Source organism: Lepeophtheirus salmonis, chromosome 5 (genome assembly GCF_016086655.4).
Source record: "Lepeophtheirus salmonis chromosome 5, UVic_Lsal_1.4, whole genome shotgun sequence".
NCBI classification, from domain to species: domain Eukaryota; kingdom Metazoa; phylum Arthropoda; class Copepoda; order Siphonostomatoida; family Caligidae; genus Lepeophtheirus; species Lepeophtheirus salmonis.
Window position 1 is genome coordinate 19,642,293 of NC_052135.2, and position 22,801 is coordinate 19,665,093.

At 30.3% G+C, this 22,801-nt stretch overlaps 1 protein-coding gene and 1 long non-coding RNA gene across 3 annotated transcripts; one reads left to right on the plus strand and one right to left on the minus strand.

The window, feature by feature from the left end:
* Positions 1-11,232: 11,232 nt before the first annotated feature.
* Positions 11,233-19,098, minus strand: LOC121117955 (uncharacterized). Of its 2 annotated transcripts, XM_040712494.2 has the most exons (4): positions 18,938-19,098; positions 18,439-18,867; positions 13,084-14,205; positions 11,233-13,020 (listed from the first exon to the last, which is right to left on the minus strand). In XM_040712494.2, the coding sequence occupies exons 3-4, from the start codon at positions 14,152-14,154 to the stop codon at positions 12,700-12,702; spliced, it is 1,392 nt and encodes a 463-aa protein (XP_040568428.1). In that variant the 5' UTR covers positions 14,155-14,205; positions 18,439-18,867; positions 18,938-19,098; the 3' UTR covers positions 11,233-12,699. The 2 variants fall into 2 exon arrangements, with proteins under 2 accessions (XP_040568428.1, XP_071744450.1); XM_071888349.1 differs by having other exon boundaries at positions 18,439-19,098.
* Positions 19,099-19,269: 171 nt separating this feature from the next.
* On the plus strand, positions 19,270-21,916 carry LOC139905367 (uncharacterized). The gene is made up of 4 exons (XR_011780038.1): positions 19,270-19,482; positions 19,542-19,667; positions 20,394-20,467; positions 20,525-21,916. It is a non-coding gene; the product is annotated as an uncharacterized lncRNA (long non-coding RNA).
* The last annotated feature ends 885 nt before the right edge of the window (positions 21,917-22,801 follow it).

Sequence of the window (22,801 nt, forward strand, 5' to 3'; positions counted from 1 at the left end):
GACGGCACTGAAAATCTTTTAATAATGAGGATTGTCAGTGATAACGAGGTTTTTTATGGAGCTTACAATCTTAAAATACTTTAAATAAGAACAATTTTATTCCGTGGGTTTTTATGTATTAAGCCTTGAAGCTTTGATTGAAAAGATTTCATTGTACAAACTGATTGAATAAATCATCCTTTTAATCATGAAATTCAAAAACTTGTATGCTACATGTACGATAACTTATGAATATTTGGGCCTTTAAGACAAAAGGACCTACCAAGGATGATTCGTATCCTTAAAAATAAGTCGGAATACCCTATATTCGTATTCTTCAACAAATTATATTCGTTTTTCATAATAAAATATTCTGATTGATCATGCAGAGACTTCATAAATTAAAGTCATAATGAAAACAAATACATTGAATGGAGCGACAGTCAACAACGCTCTCAGGAGAAATAATTCACTAGGTCTCAATGGACATTTTAGCAAAAATACCTAAAACGCTATTTAACTTAAATAATTGTTTCATAAGATACTATAAGAAGAACTAGCCAGGAAATTGATTACTGTTTTATCATTATATTTTATGCTTGTGAATTCATTATTTAAATTTATCGGATAAATTAATCTCAAATTTTTGTATTCTGTTGGTGAAAAAATATTTCCTAATTAATAAATTATTACAAATAAAAAATGTTCTATACAGAGCTAGATACTCCTCTTTCATCTTTATTTTTTTTTGTTGATATTCATCGTTGTTTTAGATAAATAATAAGAAGTCTTAAAGAATATTGTTTGAAACCTCGATAGAAATTTATATTTTACAAAGAAAGTGGAGCATAAATATGATACAGATAAAATATTACAATGATATTTCAGTCTCTAGAGTGGATGAACCCCCCCAAGGTAGTAAAAAGGGATTGTAAATTGAATATGAGTCACCTATATTTTAAAGACGTTTCTAAAAAAATACAAGGTCGATAATTCCTCTAACAAAGAACAAATTTTTATTAAATTCTTTTGTAAACTAGGAATACTAAAATTTACAGTTCCCTTTCCTTTGAAAGTCCCATATTCAATTTAATTTTTTTTTCAAAAAACTAAGATCTAAATCCAAGTTTCTAATATTGAGCGAAAAAATGTGTGTTGTTCAAACTTATCATTTATTTTTGAGCACCTGAGTGCAATATTGAATGATTAACGTATTTCAATATGCAGTTCATTTCTTTTGTTCAGGTTTGTTATTATCCAAAGATATATGTTACTGCAAGACTAAAGCTAAGACCAATTGGCGAAACGACGCCCATATAATCAATTTTTCTTTCAATTTAATTGGCTAGATGGGAACCTTTTGATAATTTAATCTATATATAACTACACAAACTCTATGAATCCACAATGTTAATTCTACGAATTCGAAATAGTGTTTGTTTCTTAAAAGTGACATCTTATGAGAGCAAAGTTTTTTTCGCAGCCAACTAACTTTGAACAAAAAATTGATAAAGCGTAGTAAAGAATGAACTGTAATTTTTCAGAAACGAATGGATGAGCAGAAAAAGTGTGAACGGCTTCGCGCCAGTCTAAATCAGCCAGGCCAATAGGACTTCAGTAAACTAACAAAACATTCAAAGTTTGTAAGATGCTGTGTCAAGTAAATAAATAATAAAATACCCTATATCTAAACGGCTCATATACTCAACTATTGGTTTACATGCATATCAAAGTCTTAAGTCTAACAACGAATAACTACTCTGATGTATTACTTTACTTGCTTTATATTTTAATTTGCAAATTTAAACTGACAAATTGTTTAACTTAGGTAAATGATATGAAGAATACTGCATTTTTAAACAGTTTTTACAAACAATAGCTCATAACATAATGGATTTTTTTAAATGATTTAAATGTATCCACATTAAATAAGAAACCTTATTGTTGTTATCACTAAACAATTGATCACTCTAATTATGATTTTACTATTATGTGTACATGTTTTCTATGTTTTTCCTTACTAAATGAATAGTATATGTTTATGTTCACAAAAATATATATTCATTAGTAAACAGATATCCAAAGTACCTGACCTTCCCTGAAAATAACTTATCGACAAAACATATTACGTCACGCTTTCAACATTTAGTTAAAAATATTTTATATTTTCCACTAATGAAGTTGTGCTATCTAATCTATGTGTTATTTAATTTTTTAGCAAGAATAAAACATTGTCGCCTAAACTATTGATCATTTTTTAAAATTTATTATCCCCTGTAGGAGTGGATAAATGGTCCTAATTGTGTTCCTTTTTCACATATTAACCAGCTAGTAAAAGGGATATTGAGTTCATTTGTTAAAAATATAACTTTTGGCCACTGTTTTATAACAAAGTGAATATCAATTGTAATGTTGTTAATTTTTGGGGCTAATTTGCTTCATTGATTGGGAAGTTTGTCAATAAGTAATAATATTTATTCATACAATAAAATTAAAATTATATGTCAATAGCTTTTATATATTTTTAATTGAACAAAATTGAAAAAATTACACTAAGGCTGAAAAATCCGAAAATTTGTCGCAGCTCCGAATTAAGTTGTGAACTCACTACCTTCAAATAGCAATTTCTTGCCATTATTTCGGCGAGAAAATAAAATATTTTTTGTAGTAAGAGGGAATATTCTTTGTCTCGTCATCGTCACACAAAAAATGAATTCGTTGCATAATAGATTGCCTCTAGTCATAGCGAAATTAACCCTCCGATACTTCCATCTAAATCGTAACAAAGAAACTACCAAGGGTGTTTAGCTACGCCATAATTAAAAAGGATGTTTTAGCAATATAAAATTTTTCCCCTTTTTAATAGTTAGTAGTTATTTATATTAATGAAGCAAAGTAGTCTGTCTGTTTCTTTGACTGTGTCATAATGAATGCGACTTTAGGTGAGTTTTTTTTCCCCTACAAAGTCTTTGTTCATCTACATTACACGTATACATACATACACAAATAAATAAATAAAACAAAAAAGAAATTTGCATTGATATACAACATAAGCAAGCATTATAGCTTACAGTTTACTTCCCTTTTTCAGACCTCTAATATAAACAGCTCATCAGCGATTGATCAGAAAAAAAACAAAAGAACACAAAAAAACACACATTGATCACAACGAAAATCCAGCTGATAAAATATTATCTGGTTAAAAGTTAGTATAGAGTTGAGACAACAACTAAAATCGAAGATATGCAGTACATATAATTATATAGAAACGAAAATAAAACAGGAGCAATAAACGTAAAAAAATGATTCAAAAGTAAATCTATAGAAAAAACATGAAAGAAAAGGATGTTGCCCCTGAGAGATTTGTTTGATATTTTTACCACATTGCTTTTTTCAATGTAGTCCATATATTTTTCAATAGGGATAAGGTAAGGATTTTGGGCTGGCATGTATATGACCCTAACCTTATCCCTATATATATATTCTTGAACCTTTTTGGATGTGTGCTTTGGTTCATTGTCTTACTGCAACCACCAATGTATTCCAAGCTGAATCATAATTGATGATTGATGCAGATTCATTTCAAGAATCTTGATGTAGTATTCCTTGTTCATGGTACCATCAATTTTGTGAGGTTGTCCAGTTCCATTGGCAGCAATACCAGAACAAATCATGATGCTTCAACCACCGGTTTTCACAGTTGGAATAGTGTTTTGGCGTTGAAGGCTTGTCCCTTCTGTTGCCAAATGTGCCGATGCTGGTTGTGCTTTGCCTCATTGCATAGTGCGCCGGAACATGAGTTCATCATCAGTGTGATCATTGGCACACTTCAGCTTAGCCTTTATATGCCTACTCTTGAGGAGTAGAGTCTTTCTTGGCACGAAACCCGTGAACTCATTCTTGTGCAAAACCATTTTCACAGTTGATCGTCCAACTAAAGTTCCTGTCTCTTTCAACCCCTGCTGGATGGATTTGAGAGTTGTTGTTGGATTCATAGTAACAACTCGGACTGCTAATCTCAATTGTGTTGAGCTCAGCTCGGACTTCCTTCAATGTTGAGGAAGATTCTTGACATGTATATAATACAAGCACGATATTAAAAGAATATTTCAGTCTTTAGAGAGAGTTTATAAACACCCCTGGGAAGTAACAGAGAGTTAACACAGCCCCAAACATAAATAATTTAAAAATAAAATGTATATTATTGCATATATACTCGTAAATATGTATAATCTTAATTAGGTGATTTGGCAGAGTTACCTAACTACCTACATATTGTGTTTTAAAACTTGTAGCAAGCGTCATAATGTTTTAGCAAAAAAATCATGCATATTGCATAGTTAGAAAGTAGTATTTCCCCCGTATTTGTAGCCTTAAATTTTTACGTAACTTTTTTTTACATATTATTATGTAGCAATAGTTTTCTAGCATTTTTATTAGAAAAATCATCAGATGATAGCTTATAAAGTAGGGCATTAATGTTTTTCTCCCTTAACTAATTGGGGTTTTAAACTTGATGATTTATGATAATTTATTTTTTCCTGGGAAATCCAGCATTTTATTATTTCATAATAAAATCTTTATTTGATTATAATTATACATACATACTGAGCTGATTTTTAACAACGGGTTTTGCTGTGTATTTAACAAATATGTAGCCCCTACTTCACCTAAGCTAACCCCTTTTATAATTTACCATTTCAATTGCAATAGCCTTAGACTAATGCTTATGGATTTTTTTCATTTAAGTCATTTTATTAAAAATAAAATAAAATTTTTTACTTCACCTAATGTAGAGGTCTACGAGTATTTTAGAAAAGTAAATAAACTTTTACCTTGAAAAGTTTTAATAGTAGGTATGGGCATTGCTAGCCCTTATTGGAGATGCTTGATCCCCCCTCTAAGTTTCTCAAGCCCCCAAATTTTTTATTAAATATAGGTTGTGTACAAGTTGTAATTTGTATAAGCAAACTGGATAAGTTGCAAAATATAAATGGAATAACTAATTTTAAAAGAAGAATTTAAAGGTTTTGGGTGGTCCATTGAAAACAGAACACTTACTAATTTAATAATTAATTAAGGATCAGTGATTTTAATTAATTCACATTTTTACATATAAAGAATACAAAATTAGGAACAAAACAAAAGAAATTTGAGCTCCCTAGCTAACGTACTAGTCGAGAAAATTAGACTTGAACATGATTGACGAATTTCTATTCGCACACTTCAAGCAGTTGGGTATCTCCAGGAGCATCATCTACGCTGTCAGCAAGTCCAACACGTTGGAGAGGAAGAAGGGCTCTGTCAAAAAGGTCAAACTGCACCCGGGAGATAAAAAAAATATAGCCCAAGCCATGAGGGCCCATGCAAAAGATCTCGGATTTAATACCTAACTGTCCAGAGAGCTATCAAAAAGAGGGCGGAAAGAGCCATATGAGGGTGGAAGGACAAATTTTGATACCAGTAATAAAAGATATCCATCTCTTTTATTGCAAAACTCTTTTGAATGAGTCTTTTGAACTATTTTTTGACAGTTTTGTCCCCTTATAGCCAGACTCCAACCCTGAACCCCTGCAGTGTCCGTCATCCAAACACTGATACTCTCAAAGCCCCTGCCAGTCAGCACTGGGACGTTATGACAAAGGACTAAATCTGCAGTGAGTAACAGTCCTTCCGCCGCTGCATATAAGCCATTATTGGTGCTAATGGGGCTACAAATTTGATTAAGCGAGCCCAGACACACATCTATTTATAGTATTAATTTTGGAGAAATTCTATTGTTAGTTTATAAATTAAATATTGTTGATGTTTAAAGTTCAAAGTGTTTAGATTTTAATGGACCACTAGGTAGTTCGGATGAGAATAATACTATGATTTAATATTCCATAGATAATTGATACATAAATCGTGTAATTTTTGGCTTTTTTAATACAAATGATTACACTATAAGTATTATGTGACACATTATAAAGTTCAAATGACCAAAGTTATCTTCTGTATTTATATAAAATAGAGTAGAGTTTGTGATTGTGAATGTCCTTTATGTTTGCACCACAACCTAGGAGGCTGAAATTTTGCATGGGTACCTCTTTTGAGCTTGGTCAAGCTATGACGGGGATGCTCATTTTTTTGGAAGGGTGGTGGGAGAGTAATATAGCCCCCCCCCCTCCCAGCTTATGCTATACCCAAAACACAAAAACCGTTTTTTGCAGCTCAAGAAGACGATATCAGGGGGTGAGTTATAATTCAAAAGAGACGGTGTCTAAAAAATAATATATAAGTAACGTAGTTTTCTAAATTAATTCAAAATCAAAAAAGTTATAGGCATAAAAATAAAATCAGTAAAAATTGCTATTTCATTGTTTTTACGTACAAAAAAAATGAACTTTCCATGAAATATTGGATTCGTAAAGGAAATAAAGTTATTAGAAAGTTTTCTGGAGATTCGTTTGCATATAAATGTAACCCATATAAAGTGATATTTAATTGAAATATCTGTAATTTTCTGAATATTCTTTCATTTTTGTCTCTGTTTTCCATAAAACGTTAATTTCAATTTCCAGGAAGAAATTTCACAAAACGATGCATTTTGTACATAAAGTATTAGATTCTATCAGTACAGATGAGTATTTTCAATTTCCGGAACATTTTATGCCATAATTTTTGCAATGTGGGTTATTTTTGATAATCGCTTTCTTTTTGCATTATAAAAAAGGATAGGTAGGCTTGGTGGGTTTTTTTTACAATTACATTAGATGCTATTTACTATTTATTGTAAAATTTGAATTTTTTTGTGTGTTTGGGGGGGATTTCATCCGTGAATTTCGATTTGCCTTTTATTTAATGTAAATAAAAAATGGACTTCTCATCTAGACAATCTCTTTTGACGTAAATATTTTTGTATGTTATAGGAAGATTATGACACAATATTTTTTTTGGATACAGTGTGATTAGCAATGTGTAGAATGGGCATGTTAATAAAAAGAAACCGAAAATCAACATAATAACCTTCACAATTTGAAGAATATTTTGTTGGAGATAAAGAATAATGCTCATCACTTTTCATGAGATTAGTTACAATCAGTTGTGACAAGAGAGGAAGGAGAAAAGGATATATACAAGGACATTTGCTACAATTACTCTGAGTCTAACAAGGGCTTAGAATTATAACTCTGCAACAGATCCTTAGGGTTACTTTCCACTATTTATGAGAACACACGAAGGGTTAATCAGGCTTTGAGTCTAATTGAATGTAATTAAGAAAGGATGCTCACGACTCAGGAATTAAATAATAATGACAACTGTTGAAGAAAAAAAAATCATTCTTCAGATACCAATTCCAAAAAATAGCTAAGCTAAAAAACACACCAAATTTTCAACAATAGTGATTATTATAAAATTTAATAAATTCCCTGTTTCATTGTTATTATCATAGCAAGATTATTATAATTACATATCAGGATCTTTCTCGACAACAATGAAACATTGAAATTATAATTATTAGTATAATAGAATCATTATATCCATATAATTATTTTCTGAATAATTTTTCAATTATTTTGACCATTGTCAATGGGATGTCCCGCTTCCTCCTGGGCTAATCCCCACTGGGCAACCCTTTGCTTGTATTAATCATAAATACATAATATCAAGTAATTTTGATAGATCTAAATAAAATAATAGCACCAATCTATAGTTGGTAATTAGAATGACCTATGTTGCAGTTAAATAATCAATTTTATACGAAGAAGTAAAAATTATTAATTTGAATAGAAATCACATTATATGTAATAGCAAAGGTCTACCCGGCGTTGCTCGTACTAAGGAGGGAGAGGGAAATGACATTAAAAATAGTCAGTATTAAATGAGAAAATTAAAAAAATATTAAAAAAATTTATAAACTTAAATTGTATTTACAACATCTATTTACTAACAAATATAATACGAATGTTTCGTTGTTGTAGAAAAAGATCTTGATAATTATAATTCTTTTGGATTCTTCACATTAGATCAATCTGGTATAGTGTGGAAATCTACAAATGTTCAAAGTAGAAAAACCCCGACCTCCCCCTCCCGAAGAAATACTCTTATTATTGGTTATTGTAACCTTAGTAGTAATAATGAAGTAATATGAATTTCAATAAATAAATATTGTGTTGGAAACTATAAATAACATAGAAACATGTAATCATCCGAAAAAACTCTAGAGGAGAAGTTCTTTTTTATTTACCTCAACAAATTGCAAAAATAATTGCCAAAAACTTTTTTCTACTAATTTTGCAAAAAAGTTGTAAACTGAATATATTGGAATGTTAAAGAGTAACACTAACCTAACAATTTTTTTCTTACTTGCAAATACAAAAAAAGTAATGAAGAACAAAGTGGTCAAAAAAATAATCTTCGATAACTGGTTCATTTTTTGCAAATATTGGAAAAAGTTATGTAATAAAAGCTTATTAAAAATTAAAAATACGCATTGTTCAGATTAAATCCTAAATGTTAAGTCCAAAATGTATTGTTTTGTGGCGGTTCTTTTAAAAAACTCAAAATTGATGTATGATGAAAAATGAGAGAAAAATATAAAAAAAATTGAAAAATTATTCAGAAAATGACAGATATATCAATAAAAAATCAATTTTTATTAGTCAAATTTATATGCAAAGGAATTTCCAGACAAATTGTTAGAATTATTTATTTATATACTAATCCAATATTTTCTTTGAAGCTCTTTTTTTGCACTTGAAAAAAAAAAAAATCGAAATTGCAATTTTCATCGATTTCTTTTTTTGCCCATATATTTTTTGATTTTGAATCAAGTTTGGAAACGTAGTCATTCTTATAGTTATTTTTTGGAACACCAATCAATTTTTGAATTATAACTCAACAGTTTTTTTGTTTTGGGTATAGCATAAGCCCTTATATGCCCCCTCCGCAATCAAATCCCCTTTCTAAGCCTGGTCAGGTTTTTTTTTTGAAGTTAAGTATACAATTGGCTTTCAGAAGGCTTTCAACTTTATTAATAAATACAAAAATCACATTAAAACAAAATTACATACCAAAAATTGTTGATGATTTGTTGCTTAAAGTAATATATTTAAGAACAAACAAAAAACAAAACACTTTGAATCAAATGTACACCATCTCAATCCAATGTCCAAACAAAGTTGAAATTTTAAGTCGTTGCCTTAGATAAATACCCAAATCCCAACTCTTGATCAAGACTAAACAAACAAATGAAAGTTTGAATATATTCAGAACAGGCTTGCAATATTACGGCCCCTACACAAAATCAACTGTATGAATTTAATGAAAAGCATGGCAGCTGAGCTGTTATCCTCTGAAATATTCTTCAAATGGGAGGGTTATCATATTTATTTTTAGTTTCCTTTTTTACATACCGAAATTGCTTACGATTTTCAATCGTAAAATTGGCTATAATAAATAAAGATTTCTATTTGTCATAAATTACCTTTTTTTCAGATAACCTTATTTTTAGAACTATTTTTTATGTGATGGCTGTTTAAAAACGGACCCACAGCGACTGGAGTACTTTTAGGTCGGCCCTTAACACAATGATTAAGCCAGATGATATCAAAATTAAAGTAATTAAATTATAGTATATATATATACTATAACGGCATCATTCGAGAAAAACATACATGTACAAAAGACGATCTATCTGTATAATTAAAATAATGATACTTTGTCCATTTCTTAAAAACATAAAAAAATATAAGATTGAAAATGATTCTTTTATTTGTTGCATTACATACTTATGAGAAGGGAAGAAATTCGTGATGAATTATCAAGATGGACAGTCTGGTCGGGAAATCCATCAATTGAATTTTTGAATTTGTAGGATAATGTCTAATGAGTAACTATCACACATTAATGTTATTCCTAAAAGAGTGAGCCTTACTGACGAACATTATGGTATTTGGCTTGCCATTTTACACTTAGAGATGTAAATATTGCCTCAATTGCATAAGTTGATAAGAAAAAATATGAAATATCAGTTATTATTTTTTAAAAGTCTAATGTATCAGTGATCAAAGAGCACTATAATTTATATGAATCTATTTCAGCAGATCTATTTTTTAGGCGTACTTTTTACGCTTAGCCAATATTCTCATCAATAATACAAGGTGTATATAAAGTGGACTGCTTGTATTTAAAAATAAAAAATAAACCCTAGAATATGAACAATGTAACCCTAACAAGTCTAGTAACATTTTGAAGGAGAGCAGCTTAGCTCTCATGGAATTTTATTTGATTAGTTGTGAACGGCTATGAGATGAAGTTGATGCCCGCAATATCAATCCAAAATATCTACTTTTTAGGTTTTACTGTTTTCGACCCTCTATTTTAGCTCTCCGACAAATCATCATTGTTACTTTTAGTTTTTAATTCGCAGATGCATTATTGATTACTTTATACTTAGATGTTCTTCCTTCAATAATTGAACAATAATGAGTATAGCCTTAGAAAATAAATTGTTACAGTGTCACTTAACAGTTTATTCTTTTATTGAACATACGAGCGGGTCATATTTTCTACAACTTTATTTATTGCTCTGAAATCATTTTTGTTGGCAGTTAAGCTGTTTTTCTACCAAACCTTCTTTATATTGTCAAATTTGCCATTAGTGCTGGGGTTCCGTCTGTAAATCCTTATACTGGTCCGGGATCGTTATAATTATAACTCATTCGGTCCATCTCATATTAAAAATTTTTCTCGATCTTGCACCAAAAAGACAAAATGAGGCTTTATTTTTTGAAAAGATAAATGAAAATCGTATATTTTCATTCAGCCCACGGTCTCAAACTGCAGTGGCTGGTGCAGTCTCAAAATGAGTTTTTCGATTTTTTTGACATACTTGTAGACTAAATATTTCTTCTTACTTTATCCATGATGATTCAATTTTCCTTTAGGCCCCGGATAATTAGTACAATACTAAAGAAACTCCAAGGAAAGAGGTAACCAAAATTTCAATGGGAGAACAAAATTAAACCTTTATTTTTAATAGGTTTAAAATTGTACACTGAGTTATGTTCCTGTTTTTACTAATGTTATCCTTAGGGATGGTATTTCTGTAAAAAACAGAGATTTATTTGATGAGTGAACATAATTGAAGTGTATGTTTGTTCTATTATGATTTCAATCGTTTTGTCTCCTCTTTACTCAGAATTTCTTAATAAAATAAGATGAACAGACAAGAAAATAGAAATTTAAAATTTTTCTAGATAAAACTAATAAAGGAAAAAAAAATATATTTTCATATAATTTTATACAAATGAACATATGAAAATTCAATTGAATATTAAATTGATAAGATAGATTGTATGTAGTAGTAATAATTGAATAGAAATATAATAATTATAATATGAAATAAGTAATTAAATGTGGAAAAAATCATCTAAATAGTAGTGGTAGCAAATCTATCTCTATTGAATATATATAATATAATATAAATATGTATTTATGTACTTAAGAATCTCCATCAAGTTTATATTAAGTAATATTGTTTTTAAGACTTATCTGTGTTGTCGTTAAAATTATGATTATTGTAAATTGAGAGATATTTTGTAGTTGTATATACTGTTAGGCCATAATCTAATCTAAACATTGCATTGTAGTCATATACATAAGAAGTAGTAAATATACAACATAGCACATATATTCCCTAACAAGAACAAATGAAAACTACGCCATAAGAAGAAGAGTAAAACACATTAACCTTAAATATTGGAAAAAAAATCGTAAAGAATTGATACATATATTATAATTAATAGTAATTTAATAGTTGGTTATATTCTTTAATGTATGTATTTAGGGGCAGTGATTCTCAACCGGGGCTTTGCAGTGCATCGTTTACAGCTCTGCTAGGGTATCAAAAAATGTCCTTTTTTTGTATAAAAGGTTACTAAGAAATGTGTTTTGTTCTAAATATAGGTTATCCAAAAAATGATTTTTTAAAAATAGGTAATCCAAAAATGTATTTTCTTACAAAATTGTTATAAAAAATGTATTTTCCAAAGTAAGGCCATAGAAAAATATGTCTTTTTAAACAAAACTGATCAAAAAAATGTTTAAAAAAAAAATTATATATCCAAATAGTAGGTTAACTTAAAAAAACAAAAACATCTATGTGATGAAATGGTTGGGAATCACTGATTAAGGGGTATAATATGCATTGATTTTTGTCCCCTGGGAAGAGAGACAAGGGATAGTAAATCAGGGAAGGGGAGTACATACATGATAATTAATCAAAATACTCAATCATTGAACAGTTAATTGACTATGTGCTTGTACATATCATTAATTAATTATTATGAAAAATATAGATGAGATATTATATTGTCGTGTACACTACGCAACCTTTCATCGAAAAATTATGAAAGATAGGAAAAGAAAGTGAGTCCTGGACTTGAATATGTATCTCTTTAAGTTGTAGAATAATTGTTATAATTAATTAATTACTATTAATGTACTTATGTATGTAAATATAAATTGTAAGCTCCAACAACAACAGCAAAAACAAATTAGTAATATTTAATTCTGTAATGATTTGACATATAAAATTCAATTGCTCGTTCAAAAAATTGTGTCTAAGAGGATTATACATAATTAATAATGAGGAGAAGTTAAGGAAAATTTGGAAGTTGTAAAAATTGTATGACAAACTCTGTATTATTTATGATGTATTATGACGGTTCATATTCAACAACTATTCAATACAAGAGGAGGATTAAAGGCCCTAGATGAAACGACCATGGAGGAGGGTTGTGTGGAAAGTATATCTGGAGACATAACATTACTGTTACTAGACTCCAAGTGACCCTTGTTTCCATTTTGCTCATCCACAAAGCGTTTAATATGGTACTGGAATAAATCGTATATCCTCTCCCATGATTTACAGTCTTCAATTGAATTCTCATACTCTTCATCTACTTGGCTCTTCTCTTTCACAACTCTAATTTTGCGGGATTTGAGTAATTGAACCTCTCTGAGACGGTGATCTCGTGAGCGACGAGCTGCAACCTGTAAAAAAAATCTGCAATTTAGTTTTGAGGACTCAAACAATACCTGATGTGAATAACTTACTCGATTTTTCCCTTTTCTTCGAGCATCCTTGAGCCTAGAGAGCTCTTCCTCTGTAAAATTGCTTCTCGCCAAATAGTCGTTAAATTGGTCGATTGGCATATGTATAATTTGGTCTTTTGTGAGAGTACATGACGTTGGAAGAACCAATCGTTCCCTTTTATATCTTTTCATGGCAGGTGGAGAAGATGCAGTAGTTCTAGATGGATCAATACTTGATGAAGAAAATCTTTTGTCTCCTAAGGAGTCCAATCCGAAAGAACTGATTCTGCAATCAGGAACCAGTCCGCCGAGATCCCCGCGACCTTCTTTATATCTTTTATTATCGGATTCTTTATTTGGAGGTGATAGTGAGCGTTTTCGTTTAAGGGGATCAAATGACCACAGAGGACTTCGAAACTCTAATGGAGAACTACTTGAGGATGTTGGAGGATGAAAGGAACGTAGAGGAGGAGTAGGTGGTTGGAAAGGTGATGAAAAAGCTGCGAGAGAGCCCAGTCTATCTTCGATCCTCGGAATTGAGGGGCTGAATAAGGGAGAGAACTTTCCCGCAAAAAAAGGTGGTGGTGGATAATAGTGACTATTGTAGAGGGAAGTAAGTGCTTTCCAATGATGATCGCTGAAACCAGGATGAAAGGAGGATTTCAGTGGCGAGGAAGGTAGAAAAAAGTCTGCTTGCCTTAAAGGCGTTGGTACGACTGGAGATGATGGGGAGGATGAAATGGCAGCTGCGGCAGCTGCGGCGGCAGCCGCAGCTGCTTCTGATGTCATTTTTCTGAACAGCAAAAAGTCTCTAGGAGTAGTAGTAGTAGCCGAAGGAGAGTTGCTGTTAAGCTCCTCTGATTGAGGATGAGATCCTGGATGAATGAGTCTATTTGTTGAGGATAGAGGAGGTGATGTCGATGAGTTGATAGAAGAGGAGGAGGACAAATCTTCTTCTTCCTCGTCCTCATCATCATCATCCAAAATCATGTCGGACTTAGTTGAATCCTCTTCCATCTCTGTGGCTTGAGCAGATGACACTGTTTCATTAAGCTCCAAAATGAATTTATTCTTCAATAACTTTTTAGTCATAATTTCCTCCGTGGTTCAATCAATCTCTGCTTTATTATTTTTTTCTTCTCTCTAAATAAATATATGAATTTTGTATAATTTTATAATATAAATATGTGAGTGGTGAGGAATTAATATAAACAAGTTATACTTTCTCTCCCCCCTCCCAAAAAAATAAAATATAATTAACTACCCTATACGGATCCTTAATGTGAGTTTCCACATTTATAATACGGATATACCGATGGTATAAGTCAAATGACGAAACGATTGAGTAGATTCCTTGTTGAATTGAAAATTTCTCTCTTTCGTTGCTTTTTATGATACCACTGAATACGTTACTTCATCAAGGATCAATGGAGGTTAAATAATTAGTTATAGAGTAACATTCAAGTATACTCAATGTACAATGCAGGAAAGAATGTTGTCGCGTAGCCAAATAAATTTGACCAAATATTGATGACATACCCTTCGTTTAACTACATGGTATTCAAAACTTTAACCTTTTTCCTTTTCAAAATAAGGGCTTTCATTGATTTAAAATATTTCACTTTTTGGGGGAAAATGTCACAAAAACGACATATTAAAAAAAAAAATAAAAAATACACAGAACTCCTCAGATTGGTAAATCATCCCAATAGCTAATAGATATAAAAAAGAAATGAATGCATCGATACATTTAAAGCCAAATTTTTCATAAGATAGTATTTTTTTTCTGTGTACATTTTCGTTATTATTTGTTCCTTACGTATTATGAGATAAATAGCTATTAGAACTAAGTAATGGCTAACTTAAAAAAATGTGATCAATTTCATCTTATTGCTAATCATGATATCATTTGAAGTGAAGTTGTGAAAAAAAAAAATGCATAATTTCAAAAATGAAAAGTCATAAATTTCATTTCGTGAATGTGTGAGTGAGTATATGTATTATACGAGTATGATTCTCTATAATTGAATAATTTATATTTCAAACAATGTCTGCAGTATAGTACATACATAGAGTGTATCTAATTAAAAAATTAATGAAATATGATCCGAATAGAAAAAATACATAATGCTTTAAACATTTCTTGATTACGTAAATATCAGAAACTTACTTCTAAATGAATGCTAGGCACTTTGTAAAAAATATGTAATAAATGAATCCACATATTACCGACACCTAATTAGGACTTGTACACAAATGGGCTATTATTACAAAAAATTACTAACTAAGATAACTTGCAGTAGTTAGGACCTTATTCAAAACTATCAACATATTATATGAATGATCAACAGACACTCTTACCTTATAGTAGTAAAATATCCAACTATATTAAAATGACAATAAAACGAACTCATAGTCTACCCCCCCATCCTCTATTCCTCCCCACTACACTTTTATGTGCCTATAATATATTCGTATGTGCATTTTTGAAGAAGTGTCTCGTTGTAACTGCCTACATATATTTTATAATACTCTCCCCTTTATGACTGAGGATATACTCACGAAACTATTCACAATACAAGAACCGTCCCAGACACATCAAAATGATGGACTAGGATTCATAATAAAGAACTGATTTTTATTTTCATTTTGGAAATAAATGCTGAAAATCGGCAGGGAAAAAAGTAATCGTCTAGTCGGCTATAGTTAAGCGCCTTAGTGTAGCCGCTCTCATTTATCATACATGGACACGAAATACATTTTTAAGAACTTTGCATATTATAATCTTCAAACCTCAACAGCCCTCCCTGTCAAAAGAAACAAGTTCTTTGATTTGAAATGTTTCTTGTTCGGGAGAAATAAATTGAGACGTGATTTTTTTGTTTTTTTTGCTTTCAAAATGTAATTTGTCAAGACATTTTCACTCTTACAAACAGGATACTTTTTAGAGCCCAAAACTTCTTCATTTAAAAAAGGGAGAGTTGCTGGTTTGTAAAATATAATATGCAATCTTTTTAGAAATGTATTGTCTATACAGCAATACGTGTACACGCAGGATAAATATGATAAACCACCTTCAGAGCTGATCAAATCAATAAAAAAATTATCTGTTACAATATAAAAAGAGCGTTGTGGCCCGTGGGTAAATTACATTTAAGTACTTTGTCATTTTTGAACACATAAATCATGTTCAAAAATGATTTTGGATTACATAATTTATAAATGTATTTAATATAGTTTAGATATCAGTAAGTTTGATCATCAAATGATTGAAATTACATTTGGAAAATTAGGATATTTTCTAAATTTTACAACTCTACTAAAAACTGCTTGTCTATAATTAGAATATAAAAGTAGTTAGATAATCTATCATCCATTTAACCTTTAGTAGTGATGGCAGATCATTGAAAAGGGAACTTTGTAGAGTGCAGGGAGAAGATGGGAGCTACACTTAACATGATATAGGGTACTATTGACTTAATAAATAATACTTTTTAACAATAGATGCATGTTATATACTTTTGGAGGGATAGACATCAGATACACTATAGCCATAGACATTACCCATAGACGTCTGTAAAATATCACAGCACCCTACAAAATTTTGTAATCGTCTATCAGGCACCTTTACCTAAAAATGGCGACTGGACACCTTTCAGCACTTTTAAAAACCCTTCCTCACTAGCATATACGTAATGAAGTATACTTTTTAGGAGGACAACTAATTTAAAACAAATTTGGAAATTGATTTTTTTTAGTCCAATAAATTTTTTATGAATTAAATAATTTTCTGATGTTTTTTATTTTTAAAACACAATTTTTTTCCGTTTCTGACTAATATATTTAACTACAAAATTTAGCCTATTAATTGGCTTAGTTTGGTGAAACCCCTTCCACATCTATGCTAACGAGTAATTGGGAGGGATTTTTAATAAAGGACTGGCTCTATTTGTTTGAAAACTCATGCGATCTGTAGTAATATATACTCTACTATAGGGTGATATATGGATTTTCCAAAAAAAAGAGAACACGCGGCACGATGAGTCATGGGTTTAGGGTTATTAATATGTGTTGTGTATAATACAATCACATCAATAAAATTTAAAAATGCCAGAAATACTAATAAATTTTGATTCTTGTCAATTTTGGATCGTACTTTAATATAAAATAAAATTGATTTTGCTTATTCTTTGTTTGACTTTTATTTTAAGTCGAATAAAAAAAGTTTTCCGACGCTTGGTGCGGGATGTACAAAAAGGTAATGTCGAAGGAAAAAGAGGACAGTTGGTCTTCTTTATCTACTAGAGAGTTAACCTACAGCTTGGGTCTAAAATCCTGTCCAATGACTTGTTTTTGCAAAGAGAGTCAACTCTAATACACTAATAAAAAATGGAATGTATCCATACAATGGCGATCTGAAAGGGAGAAGAGGTTGTATTTCAGTGTATGAGGCATATTCTTGGGATGGCAAAAAATAAAAACAAACAAAAGATTAAAATTATCCCTGAAGTATTTTTGTATTCAAGTAGACATGTATTTTAAAGGAACCAGGGTGATTCTGTTCTGAATCAACCAACATCATAGTGTACCTAGACACGAAACAGCACCATCCATCCATGGGATAAATATTTTGTAGATTTTAAAGTATTGCCGCTTATTAATACAGGCATGAATATGTAGAATCAAAACTTTTTTGATTTTTTTACAAACACATCAAATTTGAAATATTTGATTATATTGCTTAAAATAATGAAGTACTTTATAAGGAGCTATAAGTATGAGATCTCGTTTATTATACTCTCAATAAAATATACAAATCAGTCTGGTTTTGTATTCATGCACTCAAATGATCATAAATGAAGAGCTCCAAGACTTGACCTTCTAATTATTAGCAACTTAATTTGTTTATTTGCTTAAATGTATAAACGCCGCCCGCGTAGATACCATCATGCAACAGTGTATATTATATTCATAACAAGTAGTAGTAGTTGCTACGCCAATCAGTCTTTGTCAAAGCAATTTTTATCATTCGATGCGAAAAAATATATAGAGAAAAAAATGTTGTTAGAGCTCGACTATTTGTAGAAATTCTATGGATACTAGATAGATGATAGATATAAGTGTACATATGATAAATTTATGTTTCGTCTCTCTCTTAAAAATTAAGTAGGGACAGCTACTTTGATGTGATTGTTTGTTTTACTCATAAAAACTTTTCGAAGATTATTTTGTAAGAGTAAATAAGAAAAACTACGTTTTTGTATAAGCTTTTTATAATTTTTGATCAAAACTGAGTTCATTACTTGCCGGATCATGCAAATACATAAAAAAGGAATATTTATTCATTAAAAAAATATTAAGAATGAAAATTCTCACCTCCTTGATTATTTGGACACGACTTGCCTCCCCTTACAAACAACAGAAACAACAAGTAAGTAGGTCCAAAGTGTCTTGGCAGTAAGGACAACGATGATCCGGCTTTTTATAAAATAGAATGATCACACTTGTTCTCTCTCCTTGAAAATGTCTTGTTTTTTGTGACGAAACCCCTTAAAAACTCCAAAGGGGATTTCCAAATCACTTGATGATAGCACAGATTATGTTGTCATTGATGGGGTGGCGATGTTGATCATTGAGGTGGTTCTTCGTATCTTGTTTAATGTAAACAATTATATAGGATGTCACTTTGGTTTGTATTTTGTTATAAATTTTGAAATCTTTCTCCAAAAAATTATTTGGACCGGAATGTTGTTATTTTTCAAAAAAAAGTAGTTGTTGCAGTTTTTGTGACTCTCCAAATTACAACTGCAAAAAATGAATTTCAGATTTTTATTTAGTAGGGGAAAAAGGCATTATTTAATAATAAAAAAAATACGCTAGGGGTGGCGGACGCGGACACACTCATGCTGCTGCATACATGCATGCAAGAGGGCTCGGGAAGTAATAGTAGTAACGAGTAGTATTAGTAGTAGTAGTCCAGGTCGTAGATTTTTTTTCTTCTCTTTCCCCCTCACTCCGTTTATTATTGTCTCCGAGTGCAGAGTGATAATTTTTTTTAGAAACTGCAAGTTTCGAGAAACGTTGCAATGTATGTTGTTATTTCGCGCTGTTCTACTGCAGTTTTAGTGAGTAGCAGCAGCGCTCTTTTTGCATTTTAATGCGGGCGAGCTGCATTTTCTGTTATATAGAAGAAGAAATGCACACAGTGTACATGGTGAAAAGGGGATGGGAAGAGCAATAATAAATAAAAATACTCATTTTTATTATTATTGCAAGATAAGGCAAGCCTGTTGAAGTAGGTATGTATGGACATACTAAGAGCTCTCCTTGTGCATTGGAATAATGGTGGTTCACAACTCACAACCACACCAATACTAAAGGAATCTAAATATATATGAAATAACATGCTGTCCTTTAAAAGTAATCCTGTTGTATCTTATAACAACAACATGATGTGTTTATTTTTCATGACTTCGTAGGTTGGAATGCAGAAGAAATACGAATAGAATATACGTGGGATGTTGTTCCTTTCTACTACAACGTACAGCAAAAGAGAGAGAGAGAGAAATAAAAATAACTCACGCAACATAGCAAAATTGCATCACGTGAATAACTAATAAATATTGCTCATTAAATTAATAGTCATAAGACTATTATGACTGAGTGAAGATGTACAATGTACATAAATATACAGTCGGAAACACCATCTCATAGTACAATACCATGAATTTTGACTTATTTAGGCAATACTTTTCTTTTAAAAGAATCCACATTTACTATTGGAAGTAAATCGTTCAATATTATTTTTTTTTCCATTTCCATGAGTGCTTCAAATATCATTTTGCATCTTACTCAAATAACGTTGGCTTTTTGGCAAATTTTACAATAATACTTTAAGGGGAGGGGGAAGCTATAGCACCCCTACATAGAAAGCACGGACCTGATTATTTGTCAATCCTTCCAAACTATATTATTATTATTATATTCTTAAGGAAAACTGTTCTCACCTCATTAACAATCCAAGTACACTCGAATTCAAAATATGAGGGTTCAGAATATACTTAATAAAAGAAAAAAGAAGAAGAAAAACGAATTTATATGTTAGTTGGCTAAGACCAAGCCGTGAATTATTACGTTGAGCTTTTTTATCCATTCGCAACCTCAAGTAACAAATAGGAAATGATCAATTTCAAGATAAGATATGGTAGGTGGACCATATTCCCAACTGATTTATTATTTAGAAAATATCATAGAATAATAAATTTTACTGTTTGTATGGATATTCTTCACAATATATATTGAATGAAAGTATATATTATTTTTAATAGTAGTGAATAAGTCCAATGTCTTATGATTGAATAATATTTCTTCCTCTTCTTTTACCCCTTCTTCTCTGGCCATGAGCGTGAGTCAAAGGCGTAAACAAACTCTTACTTTTATTATTAATATTTTTTGTTTCCAGACATATAAATATAGACATGTCTCCTTTTTGATATTTTGTTTACCCGGAATATACACACATATACATATATATATATATATATGTACATACACTATATACATACATAAAATTGTGCAAAAGAAAGTGAATTTAAATTCCTAAGATGCTTGAACTTCAGCTCTCATCTTCATCAACCCTTGATGACTCCGTTAACGAGAGAAAAAAGCTCTGTTATTTTAATGTTTCAACGGACATAATGGATTTGCTACTAATGAGAAGTGCTTATCAGAATCCTCAACGAATACATTAAAATAAGATGTGTGGATATTGTAAATTTACATCCGTATACATTATAGATCTTGGTTGTAATTATGTATTTTTCTGATATACGTATGTTAATTTGTAAAATTTGAGATGAACATCTATCTACAAAAGAATGGAGAAGATATAATTGACTATTAACAATGAGAGTTGAGATACAGTCCTTGTACTACAAGGGCAAGCAAACTAGGATTTTTTTTTGAGAAAAGGGGATGGGGGGTGACAAATCATTAACAAAAAGGTTTTTATTATGCGTCAATGTCCATGAATACACTGAAATCACTTTTGACTCTAAGTCAAGTTGTGAGTTTAAGCCCAAACACACTAACTTCCCTTGTTTTTCGAGCAACTCCAAGATAAAAATGGATATTTTAGCAAAATAAAACTTTACTAGGCCATAGTCTATTATTTTTCAATATTATGAGCATCAGTGAACAGATGACTACTTTAGTAACATTATAATCATAATCGAAAATTGTAATTGAAGAAAATAATATGAAATTTGGTAGCTGTTTTATGGGATATAATATTTCTAAATTAATAAATTATTAACAAAACAGACATGATCTTTACATAATAAGACATCTCCCACACTCCTTCAATCTCATTTTTTCATATTCATCTTATGGGTAGATAAAAGGTGGGAAATTATAAAAAAACTTATTCGAAACCTCAATAATTAATTTAAGAATTTTGAAATATCTCAGAAACTAAAGGAGTACCTTCTCAAAACAAATTGGGTGTAAGAATTAAATTAAGAATTAACACAAAAGATGAAGCACAAATAATAGAAACATAATATTAAGAGGATGTTTTAATTGATGGGGTGAATTAACATTTCATTGAACTAACAAAGTGGTCAGAACTTCCTTACATTAAATATTTTCTCTACCCCTCCGTTAATAATAATCTTTTTTATAACGTTGTTGTTTAAATGGGTAAAAATTAACCCCAAAAATAAAGCGTAATTAACTACATTATAATTAGTTGAATTATTATAATAAATACATCATTTATATCTTGTGTCATTTTTATAACAATTTAATTCATTTTTCACTTATTAATATTAATTAAAAGTATAAATATAAAACCTCGAGAAAATATAAGTTTGTCATTTCAAAAAGTTATAATTTCTTATTTTACAATATAAATTTTTTTATTTCTAATAAATAATTTTTGGAATCAAATAGTCCCTACCAGTTTTTGATAAAGTAGTGTGTATTATATCAAACTAGCTAAGGATTACCCTTCGTTGCTCGGGCTAAGGAGGGAGAGACAAATCATATTGAAAATGGTCAAATTAATTTAGAAAATAAAAAAAATATTCTGGAAATACTTCTATATAGTAATTCTCTTGGATTCTTCACACTATATCAATCCGGTTAAGTAAGGAGACTCCAAACTCTCCTCATTGAAACTCCCCCCTCCCCCAAAAAAAAAAAAAAATATATATATACTATAATTATTGCCTCGTATAACCTTAGTAGTATTACTATGAATATAAAAAAAATAATGTGTTATTAACATCAAATAACATAACAACATATATACCTCTAAAAAATTGTCTTGATGAGAAGTCCATTTTTTATTTTCTTCATAAAATTCCCATATCAAAATTCGCTAAAAAAAAAATGAAACATGTTTTTGCACTAATTTTGCCACAAAAAAAAAAAAAAATAATTAAAAGCATTTATTGGGATTTTAAAAGAAACACAAATCTATTAAAATTATTCAGAAAAGGACAGATATTTTCGTTAAGCATCGATTTTTATTCTGAAAATTTATATGCAAACGAATTTCCAGACAGATTTCTACAAACTTTATTCCATTTACTAATACCATATTCCATTGGAAGTTCATTTTTATGCACCTGAAATAAATAAACAGAATGACAATTTTTATAGATTTATTTTTTAGCCAATAACTTTTTTGATTTTGAATAAATTTAGGAAATGTATTAGTTCGTATAGTTGTAAG

Bases quoted from the DNA above. Each gene is read 5' to 3' on its own strand.
- LOC121117955 (XM_040712494.2), bottom strand. From the start codon at position 14,154: ATGACTAAAAAGTTATTGAAGAATAAATTCATTTTGGAGCTTAATGAA. The intron at 13,021-13,083 runs GTAAGTTATTCA...TTTTTTTTACAG, and splicing joins GAAGAAAAGGGAAAAATCGA to GTTGCAGCTCGTCGCTCACG.